Source organism: Lithobates pipiens, unplaced genomic scaffold (genome assembly GCF_037356315.1).
Source record: "Lithobates pipiens isolate NorthernLeopardFrog02 unplaced genomic scaffold, aLitPip1_a1.2 Scaffold_19, whole genome shotgun sequence".
NCBI lineage: Eukaryota > Metazoa > Chordata > Amphibia > Anura > Ranidae > Lithobates > Lithobates pipiens.
The window spans coordinates 117,129,026-117,144,291 of NW_027507764.1; the positions used below are offsets into that span (position 1 = coordinate 117,129,026).

Here is a 15,266-nt window from a genome sequence, read left to right on the forward strand (position 1 = left end):
GTTCACACCATGCGATCCGATTCCTGTCCGAGTTTGCAGATCGCACTGCGATATGCGAAGTGATCTGGGGGTGTCATTAACGTTTCACTGACACTCCCAGCAGTTCGCATAGGGCAGTGTGAACTGCCGTCGGGAGGTATGCGATGCGGGAACCCGCGGCGGATTTGCGGCGTTCACGCATCGCTGCAGTGTGAACCCAGCCTAAGGGCCGGTTCACACTATTGCGATTGCAGACATCGCATGTAATTGGCAGCGCACTGCTGTTCACATTGCATACGATGTCTGTGCGGTGCGATGTCAGCCATACAGATAGTATGGCTGATATCGCACCGCATTCGGTGCAAACATGCACAGGACCCTTTTTTCTGTTCGGACCAGAATCGGATCGCATGTGTGTTCACACATATGCGATCTGATTCATGTCCGAACTGTCAGTTCGCAGTGTGATATGCGAGCTGAAATGGGGGTGTCGTTAACGTATAATGACACTCCCCATCAGTTTGCATATGGCATTGTGAACTGCCGTGTCGGGTGCGATACAGGAACCCGTGGTTGATTCGCAGGGTTCTCACATCTCAATAGTGTGAACCGGCCCTTAAGCAGAATAAAAACCACTGTAACACAGGCAGTAAAACAAAACATTATTGATGTGAACACACAGACATATTTAATATCTGGGCATCCAGTTACCCTGATCATATATATGTTACCCAAGATCCATAAGGATTCTAAAAATCCTCCTGGACGTCCTATTGTTTCCAGTACCAATTATGTTACAATGCCGTTGGCCAAATATTTTAATAAGTGTCTAACCCCACTTATTGTACATACTCGCTTGTATATACGAGACGCCTAAGATTTTTGGAATAAAATTCAGGATATTATATTACCTCCTGGCTCTATACTGGTTACATGGGATGTAGAGAATTTATACACGCCCATTCCACATTCCCTTGGTCTAGAAGCACGTCTATTGGATAGATCTAAAACATACACACCTGCACCAATTTCTTTCCTTATGGATTTGCTGAATATAGTTTTGGAAGGGAGATTTTTTCTATTTAATGATACCAACTATTTGCAGCTCGCTGGAGCAGCGATGGGTTCAAATGTGGCACCTCCATATGCCAATGCATTTATGTACATGATAGAGCAGGCATTTATCTACAATTGCACTCTTTTCAATGATCACTGTACAGTATGGTACAGGTTTATTGATGGCGCCTTCGCCATTTGGACAGGTGATTTGGAATCCCTATGATTGTTCAATATGTATTTAAATCTATTGGTTCCAGGCCTTAAATTCAATGTGTTTGTAAATCAGGAATACACTCCATTTTTGGATATCAATGAATTGGATATCAATTAAAGACGGACATATTATTAGTGACCTGTACAGGAAACCTACTGATCGTAATCAGTTATTAAAGTATTGTAGTTTTTATCCTCAAGGAGTTTTTAAGTCCATTCCTTGTAGTCAATTTAAACAGGTATCCAGGATTACCAGTGATCCTGATACCAGAGAGATCCGATTGGGAGAGATGGAGGACAGGCTCCGACAACGAGGGTACCCTGCAGACATTGTTCATAAAGAGCGCGTCTTCACAAGATAGTTGTAAAATTATCAGACCCAGTCGCAGAATTCCCTTCATCTCTCAATTTCATCTATTTTCCACAAAAATTAACAACATTATAAAAAAACGGTCTATTTTAAAACACAGTTATCCATCTGTTCCAGAGTTTTACCACCCCCCCCCCCCACTATGTTCGTATCACAGGGGTAAATGTATTTATGACAGAGTGGTAAAATCGGATCAGTATTCAGCTCCTTTCCCCCCATGTCACTTTTCTGGGCCCTAAGAATAAGGGATCTTTTCCTTGCCTATCGTGCATACAATGTTCTCTAGCATGATGAAAGCCGAATTTTTTTCTCATCCACAAAAGGGCTATGATATACCTATTAGAGATCACTAACTACATCTGCCAATCTTCCTTCGTTATCTATATTATTAAATGTCCGTGCGGTCTCCTCTATGTGGGGGAAACCACACAGAAAATAAAGGATCTCATTGAGAGACATAAGTATTCCGTTAGGGATAAACTAGAAAATCTGCCTTTATCGAGACATTTTGTAGATAAGGCTCATACAGTCTCTCAGCTTAGATTCATGATGATTGATGGGGTTTCAAGAAACAGATGGGGTGGTAATAGAGAATTAGAGCTTAAAAAGAGAGAAGTCCATTGGATACATTGGCTGTCCACAAGGTTTAGGAGTGTGTCTATGGGAATGTTTGACCATTCTTCCAGAAGCGCATTTGTGAGGTCAGGCACTGATGTTGGACAAGAAGGCCTGGCTCACAGTCTCCACTCTAATTCATCCCAAAGGTGTTCTATTGGGTATAAAATAATAAAAGTATAAAAAAAGCAAACAAAAAAAACTCATGAGTAACCATGGATGTTAGATCTTTTTACAGTAATTGCTCATTAAATTGCGCAAGTAAATTGGGTGCAGACCTTTGCAGTGCATCTAAGGCCTCATTCACTTGGGTGTACTTAAAGCGGTTCTGCACCTAAAAAAAAAATATTAAAGGCCAGCAGCTACTAATATTGCAGCTGCTGACTTTTAATAAAATCACACTTACCTGTCCCAGGGTCCAGCGATGTCGGCGTCAGATGACGAGGGAATCGGGAAGTGAAGCATGACGGCTTCACTGCCCGGTTCCCTACTGTGCATGTGCGAGTCACGCTGCGCGTCTCTTCAGATCCCCCGCTGTGTAGTGGGAACTGTGTGTTTCCCAGAACACAACGGGGGGGGGGGCGTCTGCGGGGGTCTGCGGCGGTCTGCCCGGAAGTGGGTGCAGATACCTGGATTATCCAGGTAACTGCACCCCCCTCCCCCCTGAAAGGTGCCAATTGTGGCACCGGAGGGGGGGAGGGATCAGATTAGCGGAACTTCCCCTTTAGGGTGAAGAACCACTTTAAAATATTACTAAACCAACATCAGTAAAATCAGTCTATATATGCAGTAAAGGATGCTTGTTATATTCACTCTAAGGGGTTAATCCTCTGCATTGTGTAAAAAAAGGCTGTTTGATCCTGTCCTCTCTGATCCTCCCCCACAGTCCCCAATCTATCTGCTGAAAGAACAGTGCCTTAGGGACACTCTGCACATGCTCAGTGTGGTGTGTATTGCTAGAGAGTTTGTTTTCTTTTCTTGGGGGGGGGGGGGGTACATGTGATGCTCACAGGGCCAATCAGCACTGTCCAGACAGAGGGTGAGGGGTCTTGCAGCCTTATAGGACAAACTTTAACCATTCACTGATAGAAGTCAAAAGACTGATATATACTCAGGGCCGGTGCTACCAATGGGCGAGGTAGGTGCAAGTTTAATCAGCAGAAAAAAATAGCACAATGCATACAAACATTGCCAACTGCAACAACAGTGTTCCAGGATAAATACATGATACGCATAGGTAATATAAACTCAACATAGACATGACTGAACAATTACAAACCTCACCAGCAGTATCTAAAAAAGGAGCACTTAGGCCTCGTATACACTGCTGTTTCCAAATGTGAGTTTAGGATTTTTGGGCATTTTCTTTTAATCAAAGTTCCTGAACTCAACTTAATAAAATCCTATGTGTCCATGTACACTTTACTTTCACTAGCGTAGTGTAGGAGACGCTATTAGATGTTAGACTTCATGCAAGGAAGATGGTATTTTTCGTGTTTAATCACTGTTGTCTAAATTATTATTTTTTTTTTCTTTTGCAGCCTCAGGACTGTCATCTTCCCCATCCACTCCCACACAAGTGACCAAGCAGCCCAACTTCCCCCTGGAATCCTACAAACATGAGCCAGAAAGGTTAGAGGCCAGACTTCGCTCATTCTCCTCCCCACCGGACACAGGCCAGAGGTTTTCATTACCGCACCTACCTGCGACTGTGACTAAGTCCTCCCTTGTGTCATTAACCCACAGTGCTACCTCAAAGACAGTGAGTATACAGCTCTTTAAATTGCCATTTTTCCATTTCAAGTGTCATCAACCCTTTAAATTCTTGACCACAATAAAATTATAATCCCTGTATGAAAAATTATTACAGAACAACAAAAAAAGTTATACAAATCCTACAGACACTGTATATACCAGCATTATGTACTGAATTATATTGTGTGAGTTTAACCACTTCAGCCGCGGAGGATTTTACCCCCTTCCTTACCAGAGCACTTCTTGAGATTTGCCACTGCGTCGCTTTAATTGACAATTGCGCGGACATGCGACGTTGCACCCAAACAAAATTGACATCCTTTTTTTCCCACAAATAGAGCTTATTTTGGTGGTATTTGATCACCTCTACGGTTTTTATTTTTTGCGCTATAAACAAAAAAAGAGCGACAATTTTGAAAAAAAGCACAACATTTTTTACTTTTTGCTATAATAAATATCCAATTAAAAAAAAAAAATTATTATTTTTTCCTCAGTTTAGGCTGATACGTATTCTTCTACATATTTTTGGTAAAAAAAAAATGGCAATTAGTGATTATTGATTGGTTTGTTCAAAAGTTATAGCATCTACAAAATAGGGGATAGATGTATTGCTTTTTTTTTTTTTACTATTAATTGGGGCGATCTGCAATTTTTTTCGTGACTGCGACATTTCGGCGGACATATCGGACACTTTTGACACATTTTTGGGACCATTCACATTTACACAGCGATCGGTGCTATAAAATTGCATTGATTACTGTGTAAATGTGACTGGCAGGGAAGGGGTTAACACCAGGGGCGCTGCAGGGGTTAATATGTTCCCTATGGGAGTGATTCTAACTGTGGGGGGAGGGGACTCACAAGGGGAGGAGACCGATCGGTGTTTCTCTGTACTGGGAACACACCATCGGTCACCACTCCACTGACAGGACGTGGATCTGTGTGTTTACATACACATATCCACAGTCCTGCTGTGTTCCCGGGCAATCGTGGGTGCCCGGCGGACATCGCGGCCCCCGGGCACACGCACCGGTCCCTAGACGGCCGTGAATCAGAGGACATCATATGACGCCCACCCAGGATGGGAGATCCCATCTGTGGGCGTCATATGTCTATAGGCCGGGGCTGAAGTGGTTAAAGCTGACGTTAACCATTAAAACATTTTTAGCCATACAGCACCAGTGTATTAGGCTGCATTCACACCTGAGCATTTTCAGCTCATAAAACGCCCGAAAAAACACCAGAAAAATGCCCAACAAGCAAAATCCCATTAATTTCAATGGTACCTGTTCACATCTGAGCGTTTTGTCACCTGATGCAAAATGCCTGAAAGACGCCCTAAGCTCAAAAATGAACACAAACTTCTTAGGGGCAGATTACAGGCGTTTTTCTGCCTTTTAAATTGGTGATCTGAACAAAAATGCGACAAAATCACGGTAAAAATGCCTTAAAAAACGTGCGACTGATATATATCCTGCTTCTAATTACTGTAGTAATCCACCTTTCAATAATGTAGGAGACCCCCCTACAGCTATTAACTTTTGGTGCTGCAGGGTGCATTATTAAACAGAGGGGCATTATTGCACTGGTTCTGTATTCTCCCCATTTTTTTTTCACTAAACATCAGCTTTAAAGTGATCCTGCCATCAAAATAAAGTAATCTAATGCCGCGTACACACGACTGGACTTTCCGGCAGAAAAGGTCTGACGGTCTTCCTGACGGACATTTGACTGAGTTACGATGGGCTTCCAAACGAATGGACTTGCCCACACACAAACGGACTAAAGTCCGTTCGAAAATCTGTTCGTTTTGAACGTGATGACGTACGATGGGACTAAAAAAGGAAGTTCAATAGCCAGTAGCCAATGGCTTCCCTTGCGTCGTATTTGGTCCGTCGGACCAGCATACAGACGAACGGTTTTCCCGATAGGAATTGAGTCCGTCGGACAGATTTGAAACATGTTCTATTCCTAGGTACGTCTGAATTTTTTTAAAGAAAAACGATCGGACTATCCAACGGAATGATTCCGTCTGACCGATTCTGCGGGAAAGTCCGGTCGTGTATACGCGGCATAAGTAACATCAAGGGGGTTATTTATGAAAGGCAAATCCACTTTGCACTACAAGTGCAAAGTGCACTTGGAAGTGCAGTCACTGTAAATATGAGGGGTAGATCTGAAATGAGGGGAAGCTCTGCTGATTTAATCATCCAATCATATGCAAGCTAAAATGCTGTTTTTTATTTTCCTTGCATGTCCCCTTCGGATCTACAGCAACTTTACTTCCAAGTGCACTTTCAGTGCAATTTCAAGTGCACTTTGCACTTGTAGTGCAAAATGGAGTTGCCTTTCGTAAAGAACCCCCTGTCTGCACATACCTGTCCTTTCACTTGTCTTGTGTGTGGCCCAGCATCCTGTATACAAGGCTAAACTTTATTATGAAAGGTATGGCACTGAGCTGGAGCATTCCCACTTCTGTCCCACTACCCTATGTAATGCCCTTGTATTTGTAGTTGGGACATTCCATTGGATAGAGGAAAGGCAGGGTTATGTCCAAGCTCTGAAATCAGAGCCAAGCAAATGCCTTTATTCATTGCATTTGCACCAATTTAAAAAGGAATGAAAGTCATACATGGACGGCTGCTTTTAGAATTTAACATTGCACCTTGTTCTCATCTATGTGTTTTTCAGTGCTTTTTCAGTTTTGCAGAAATGCACTACTGTCCATTTAACCACTTGCCGCAAACCGCCGCTGCTGTACGGCGGAACTTTGACGTATTTTCAGAAACATTGGGCGGTCCTCTTTAAGGTAAAAGTGGTCTCTGCGGCATATTCATTGCAAGATGACTTTTATCGGGCCACCAACCCCCCTTTTTTCTATTTCAAGTAATGTTTACAATAGAAATAAAAGTGACCCAAAAAATGTTTTTTTTTAAAGGACAGTGTAAAAATAAAAAGTAAATAAGATAACGAAAAAAGAAATAAAAAATGTAAACCGCCGATCCCGCCAAACTCGCGCGCAGAAGCGAGCACATATGTAAGTCACGCCCACATATGAAAACGTTTTTCAAACCACAAATTTGAGGTATCGCCGCGATTGTTAGAGCAATAATTCTAACACTAGGTCTCCTCTGTAACTCAAAACTGGTAACCTGTAGAAATTTTTAAACGACGCTTATGGGGATTTTTAAGGGTCAAAGTTTTTGCAATTTTGAAGCATGACACGTTGGGTATCAATTTACTCAGCATAACATTATCTTTGACAATATAAATAAATTGGGCTAACTCTACTGTTTTCTTATTTTTTTAGGTCAAAAATTGTCTTTTTTTTTTTTTATAATTGCGCTTATAAGACCAAGGTGCATATACGGTGGGACATAACGTATTGCTTCGACCGGCATTTTATTTTCTAGGGTGTCTGAAAAAAATATATAGTAAATAAATAAAATAATAGTTTGAGGGTTCTAAGTAATTTTCTAGCAAAAAAAATAAAAAATATTTTAACTCAGAAAGAGGCTCGGTCCTTGAGTGGTTAACATGGTTTCCTATGGGTCATGTTCACATCTCTGTATTTTCCACTGGTATGTTTTTTGGAAAGGGTCAGGGACACTTTTTTTATCCTAGAACAGGATGCATTTTTGGTTCCATATAGTTTAATGGAAATGCAGAAGAAATACATAAAAAAACAAAGTGCTACCTCCCAAAAGCACAAAACGCATCAAAAACGCACGTGACAAAAATGCAAAATTCATCAGGAAAACACATCAACCGCAACATGCATAGGTGTGACCAGGCTTCAATGTGCCTATGACCATTTTTTTTTTTTTCATATATTTGATCCAAAACTCAGGCCCATTGGATGGCTCTGCTGTTTGTTAGTGTATTGTAGTTGGTGATTATAAGATGGGTATTTAAATGCAGAACCTATTCCGAAACACTAGATGGTGCTGTGTGCAACTCTCATTTCCTCATTTTCCAGGAACACTATTACAAGAGAAAAACTATTTGAAAAGGTTTCACCATAGGGAGAAAAAAATGGAAAAACCTAGGTTGTCTGCAGTGAAAGGCAACAATGTCTAAAATATTTGTTTACTTTTTAATAGTGCTACATTCCAACATTATGTAATTGTTTACCAAGTGCTTTTTATGCTGAAAAGCATAAAGAAAATATCTAGACAAAATTAAAGTGTTACTAAACCCAGAACCCTGCATTCACGATATCTGGTCTCCCACAGAACATGGAAATGCAATTATTTTAGTAAATATTAACTGCTAAATACCTTTTCTTATCAGCAGTATATAGCAGTCTTTTGACTTCTATTAGTGTTTGGTTAAAGCTTGTAGGAGGAGCTTTAATTCTACTCTGACTGTCCTATGAGGCTGCAGGACCCTGGACCCTCTGTCTGGACAGTGTTAATTGGCCCTGTGCTGATCACATGCACCCTCTCAAGAAAAAAAAAACTCTCTAGCAATACACACCAAACTGAGCATGTGCAGAGTGACTCCAAAGGCTCTGTCTTATCAGGAGATGGATTGGGGACAGTGGAAGAAGGAGGATATGTGCATACAGGATCAAACAGACTTTTTACACAATGCAGAGGATTAACCCCTTAGGTTCCATAGTGAGTATAACAAGCATGCTTTACTGCATATACAGACCGATTTTACTGTTGGGGGTTTAGTAACACTTTAACCGCTTCCTGACCGACGCACAATGATGTACGTCGGCAGAATGGTAGGGACAGGCAAATTGGCATACAGGTACGTCCATTTAAAATTGCTGCCGTACCATTGCGTGCAGGTCGGGTCCCGCGGACTCGATCGCCATGAGGATACCCGATCGTCTCACAGGGAGGGAGAACGGGGAGATGCTGATGTAAACAGCATCTCCCCATTCTGCCTAGCAACAAGTGACACTGATCTCTGCTCCCTGTGAATGGAGCAGAGATCAGTGATCTGTAAATCACAGCCACGGCCCCCACAGTTAGAAACACGCCCCTATGACACACTTAACCCCTACACTGCCACCTCCTGGTTAACTGCCTTCACTGCCTGTGTCATTTACACAGGAATCAGTGTATTTGTATAGCACTGATTGCTGTATAAATGACAATGGTCCCAAAAATGTGTCAAAAATTTCTGATGTGTCTGCCATAATGTCGCAGTCACAATAAAAATCGCTGATCGCCGCCATTACTAGTAAAAAAAAATTATTCATAAAAATTCCATAAAACTATCACCTATTTTGTAAACGCTATAACTTTTGTGCCAACCAATCAATAATCCCTTATTGCGATTTAAAAAAATAAAAAATATGTAAAGAATACGTATCGGCCTAAACCGAGGAAAAACATTTTTTATATTTTTTGGGGGATATTTATTATAGCAAAAAGTTAAAAATAATGTGCTTTTTTTCAAAATTCTTGTTCTTTTTTTTTTTGTTTATAGCGCTAAAAATAAAAACCGCAGAGGTGATCAAATGCTACCAAAAGAAAGCTCTATTTGTGGGAAAAAAAGGACGTCAATTTTGTTTGGGAGCCACGTCGCACGACGCGCAATTGTCAGTTAAAATGTCACAGTGCCGAATCGTAAAAAGTGCTCTGGTCTTAAGCCAGCAAAATGGTCCAGGGCTTAAGTGGTTAAAGCTCAACATTAGGAACTACACAAAAACATCCTTACACTGACCTATTGACCCCACAATCGGCCCTTGTCCAACCACAGCTCCAGCTCCTCCTGACTGTCAGTTTCAGTGGCAGAAGTCCAGTAATTACATCACTATCAAGGGGTTTTCAAGAACAAAGCAGCAACCACGAGTATGACACACATCTTTAGTGTTTCTGGTACATTAGTTCAGCCTTAGGTTAAGGGGTAGTGGAATAAGCTGTAATACATACCTTATCCCTGCTACGGGAGGCTTCCTCCATGCTTCCTCCATGCTGGTCAACTGGTCCCCTGAAACCTTTTCCCTGAGGCACTCTGGCTAATGGTTGCACTCTGATGTCATACAGTACAATGCAGGATAAATAGCCTTGCATTATACACAAGGATAATGACGGTCCATCCACAACCTGGAGTGTCAGAGAGAAGAGGAAGAGTCCAAAGCCACTTGAAGCAAATAATATATTAGTATTACATCTTATTTTTACCTCCTGGACTTAACAAGCATGTAACCCATGTGGGGGGCACTGCAAGGGTATTTTTTGTGTATTTCCTGGAGTTTTGCTTCAACTGAAATGCTTATTCTGAAATCGGTGCTGTGCCTATGCAGAGTAAAGCAACACAGTCGCCTACATACCCAATATTAAAAAAAAGTAAAATTAAAACACCGCTCGTGCTAAGTCCCCACTTATTCTACCGCCACTGCACACTGAAGGGTGCCGGCCCTGTACGTCACAGAAGTTCCAATTTGAAGAAAGATTGGAGGGCCACACTTCAATAAAATCACCTTTATTGATCAGTAAATCACAAAAACAATCCACAAGGTATAAATGAGGGATATAGCATACAGCTAACGTGTTTCACACTTTCTTCTGTGCTTAATCATGCTTAATCAATGCTACTGGGTATTTTTGGGGCATGTGACTGACCACTCAGGTACTCTGTGCTGTCACACAGGGACACCAGTTACCTGTCTTCACTGCGGGCAGCTAAGAGGAGCCCAGAACAGAGGTGTTGTCAGCGTCCAAAAAGTTCTAAAGTATCCTAAGGCAGGGCTAGGTTGAAAAGTACCACAGTGAGCACAGCTCACATCTTTTTATATTCTTCTCTCCATCTCCTCTGATTTCCTTCTCTTTGCTCTTTCTGCTCCTCCATTTTTTTCAGCCAGTATCCTTTCTTGTGTATCCCCGGAGTGGGACTATGCCCACATATTATGCTGTATGCCCCAAAAAACTCATGTGCACAAGTCCTTAGTATCAGATAAGAAGCTTCTTATACTTCTCCTACCAGGGTCGGGACAAAGGGTGGGCAGAAGAGGTGGCTGCCCTGGGTGCAATGGATTACTGTAGGGATGAGTGAGTCTTCCTTCTGGTACCAAGCTAGCAGGAGTAGTGATAGCAGCAGTGATTTAGACAAGCAAGTGACTGCTGTGTATAGGATCTCCCAATGCTTGCATATCATAAATGGGGTGGGGGTGCAGTTTGGTATCTTTGCCCTGGGTAACCTTGTCATGGCACTGCTTCCTACCATCAGTATAGGTTAAACAGCACACAGTGATGTCTGTGTCTGTTACACAAAGGATACATTTCTCCCTTTGTAAATACTCTGTGCTTCCCTAAACGCAAGCATTGAGCACTCTTGCCCACCTCAGGATATAGAGGCTGCCAGCCTCAGACCTGGTTTGTATGACTGGAGACTGAGGACCATCTGGCAGAAGATGAGTGAGAAGAAAGTGGGGAGAGGTGGGCATTTTGCATGGGCAAAGCATAGGTTTACTTTAAAGGAAAGCTTAATTTATATAGCATACATGATTGCAGTCATTTTGTAATTTGATATTATTGCAGATTACCTCTCCATTTCCATCTGCTTGCAGCCATTATTTTATAGAACTGCCCAAATGCTCTCTTATTGCAACCCTGGCAACATCTTTCTGCGTACAGAACTTCTCAGAATTCCCTTCCCCCTTCTAACATGACTAATTCACTGTCTTTTCAGGATTGTGCACAAAGCTTGCAGTAATATTGCATGCATCCCCTACAATAGAGGTTGAATATTTAGTGACACACTTTTGCTGGCTCTTGTGCCAGTAAAAGGGCTGCAAATGTTCATATTACTACTCTGGCCCTGGAAGGAATCACAGAGGCTCGGCCATTGTTGGCCTTTCCTATTAAAATGTTAGCTGCCATGTTGATCCTCTTGCTTTATTGCTTTGATTCACTGACCCAGAAGTATGGAAGTAAAGACTCTTTTCAACTGCATTCTTGTTGTGATTCAGAAATCATTCAAATGAATTGGTCAACACAAGAGGCAGGTACAGAGAGGGAAAAAAGTATTTGATCCTCTGCTGATTTTGTATGTTTGCCCACTGACAAAGAAATGATCAGTCTATAATTTTAATGATAGGTTTAACAGTGAGAAACAGAACAGCAACAAAAATATCCAAACAAACGCATTTCAAAAAAGTTATAAATTGATTTGCATTTTAATGAGTGGAATAAGTTTTTGATCCCCTATCAATTAGCAAGATTTCTGACTCCCAGGTGTCTTCTATACAGGTGACGAGCTGAGATTAGGAGCACTCTCTTAGGCCGCGTACACACGGGCGGACTGTCTGCCCAACTTAGTCCGCTGAACAGTGTTTCAGCGGACAATCCGCTCGTGTGTGGGCTTCAGCTGACTTTTTCAGCGGACAGTCTGACGAACAAAGTCTTACGGAATTTCCGTAAGACAGTCCGTTCAAACTTGGTTTTGTCCGTCCAAACTTGGTTTCAGCGGACAGTCCGCTCGTGTGTAGGCAAGTTGGACGGACTAAGTATGGCGCATGCTCAGAAAGGGTTTACACGGCCGAAGGTTGCATTGCAGTGTATAGGACGTCGTTTTTCTAGTCCCGTCGTACGTGCTGTACACGTCATCACGCACGCTTTCAGCGGACTGTCTGCTCATCGTGTGTGGTCAAGTCCGTTCATGCTAATTTTGAACGGACTGTCTGTCGGATTGTCTGCCGAACTTAGTTGGGCAGACAGTCCGCCCGTGTGTACGCGGCCTTAAAGGCAGTGCTCCTAATCTCAGCTTGTTACCTGTATAAAAGACACTTGTCCACAGAAACAATCAATCAGATTCCAATCTCTCCACCATGGCCAAGGATGTCAGGGACAAGATTATAGACCTACACAAGGCTGGAATGGGCTACAAGACCATCGCCAAGCAGCTTGGTAAGAGGGTGACAACAGTTGGTGCGATTATTCATAAATAAAAGAAACACAAAATAACTATCAATCTCCCTTGGTCTGGGGCTCCATGCAAGATCTCACCTCGTGGAGTTTCAACGATCATGAGAACTGTGAGGAATCAGCCCAGAACCTACACGGGAGAATCTTTTCAATGTTCTCAAGGCAGCTGGGACCTTAGTCACCAAGAAAACAATTGGTAACACACTACGTCGTGAAGGACTGAAATCCTGCAATGCCCGCAAGGTCCCCTTGCTCAAGCCAGCACATGTACAGGTCCGTCTGAAGTTCGCTAATGAACATCTGAATGATTCCGAGGAGAACCGGGTTGTGTTGTGGCCAGATGAGACCAAAATCGAGCTCTTTGGCATCAACTCAACTCGCCATGTTTGGAGGAGGAGGACTGCTGCCTATGACCCCAAGAACACCATCCTCACTGTCAAACATGGAGGTGGAAACATTATGCTTTGGGGGTGTTTTTTTGCTAAGGGGACAGGACAACACTGCATCAAAGGGACGATAGACAGGACCATGTACCGTCAAAACTTGGGTGAGAACTTCTTTCCCTCAGCCAGGGTATTGAAAATATTGTCTACGTTAGCTTATCAGTACATGTACAGGGGGTTGTTTATAGTTGTTTTTAGGCAGTTGAGTTTAAAAGCATTTTTTTGGATAGCAAAAAAATGCATTCAGGACGGATGTTCAGAGGCATTTGAAACGCCAAATGTTTTTAATGGAGATCTTTTTTTTTTTTTTAACGCCCTGATCCTCTTCTTCTGAGGTGCCCCGGTGGCGCTCCTGGCTCCTCCTTTTCATCGGGTGCCCCCACGGAGAGCCGATTTCCCTGGGGCCACCCGTGTGGGCACGCTCACGAGTCCCACTGCTACGTCCATTCACCCTAATGCATAGAATGCATTAAGGTGAAAAACCTGGAGACTTTACAACCCCTTTAAGGTCCTGGAGTGACCTTGCCAGTCTCCAAACCTTAATCCCATAGAAAATATGCGGAGGGAGCTGAAGGTTTGAGTTACCAGACGTCAGCCTCGAAACCTTAATGACTTGGAGAGGATCTGCAAAGAGGAGTGGGAGAAAATCCCTCCTGAAATGTGTGCAAAGCTGGTGGCAAACTACAAGAAATGTCTGACCTCTGTGATTGCCAACAAGGGTTTTGCGAAGGGATCAAATACTTATTTCACTCATTAACCACTTCCATACCGGGCACTTATACACCTTCCTGCCCAGACCAATTTTCAGCTTTCAGCGCTGTCACACTTTGAATGACAATTGCGCGGTCATGCTACACTGTACCCAAACTAAATTTTTATCATTTCGTTCCCACAAATAGAGCTTTCTTTTGGTGGTATTTGATCACCTCTGGGATTTTTATTTTCTGCTAAACTAATAAAAAAAAAAAGACCAAAAACGTTTTTTTTTTTTATTTCTGTTACAAAACTTTGTAAATAACTAAGTTTTCTCCTTCACTGATGGGCACTGATGGGCACTGATGAGGCGGCACTGATAGGCGGCACTGATAGGCGGCACTGATAGGGGGCACTGATAGGGGGCACTGATATGCAGAACTGATGGGTACACATAGGTTGCACTGATGAGCACTGAAAGGTGGCACCGATAGGCGGCACGGATGGAAATGGATGGGCACTTATAGGCGGAACGTATGGGCACTGATAGGTGGCACGGATGGGCATGGATGGGCAATGATAGGTGGCACTGATGTCAACTAATGGATGGTACTCATGGATGCCAATCAGTGCCAAACAATAATTCCTGCCAATCAGTGATGCCCATTGTGGGCACTGATTGGCATCCCTGGTGGTCTAGGGTGGCATACCTGGTGGTGACTAGTGGTGGCATCCCTGGTGGTCCTGGTGGCATCCCTGGTGATCCAATGTGGGCATCCTTGGAAAGGAGCTGAACTGATAATCAATCAGCACAGACCCCCCCCCCCCCGTCGGAGGAGCAGCCGATCGGCTCTCCTCTATTCGCATCTGACAGACGTGAGTGAGGAAAAGCCGATCAACGGCTCTCCCTTTTTACATCATGATCGGACTGACACACTGCAACAGTGATCGCCACGATGCGTGCCCCCGGCTTGATATCCTGGCGATGTCATATGACGTCTGGTCAGGATATCGCCACCACTTTGCCAATGTCATATTGCTATATGGTGGGCAGCAAGTGGTTAAAATGGAAATCAATTTAAAACTTTTGTGAAATGTGTTTTTCTGGATATTTTTGTTGGTCTGTCTCTTAGGCCGCGTACACACGCGGGGACTGTTCGCTCAACTTTGTCCGTCAAACAGTTTCAGCGAACAGTCCGCTCAAAATTAGCATGGACGGACTTGCCCACACACGACGAACGAACAGTTTGC

General features: G+C 43.0%; 1 protein-coding gene across 3 annotated transcripts in view; it reads left to right on the forward strand.

Annotated features, from left to right (window-relative positions):
- PRKAG2 (protein kinase AMP-activated non-catalytic subunit gamma 2) overlaps positions 1–15,266 on the forward strand; it is a 458,386-nt gene that overhangs the window by 302,540 nt on the left and 140,580 nt on the right. For all 3 annotated transcript variants that reach the window (XM_077491181.1, XM_077491182.1, XM_077491183.1), the window contains one exon: positions 3,778–3,998. In XM_077491181.1, the coding sequence (XP_077347307.1) occupies positions 3,778–3,998 (221 nt within the window). The remainder of the gene's footprint in view (positions 1–3,777; positions 3,999–15,266) is intronic.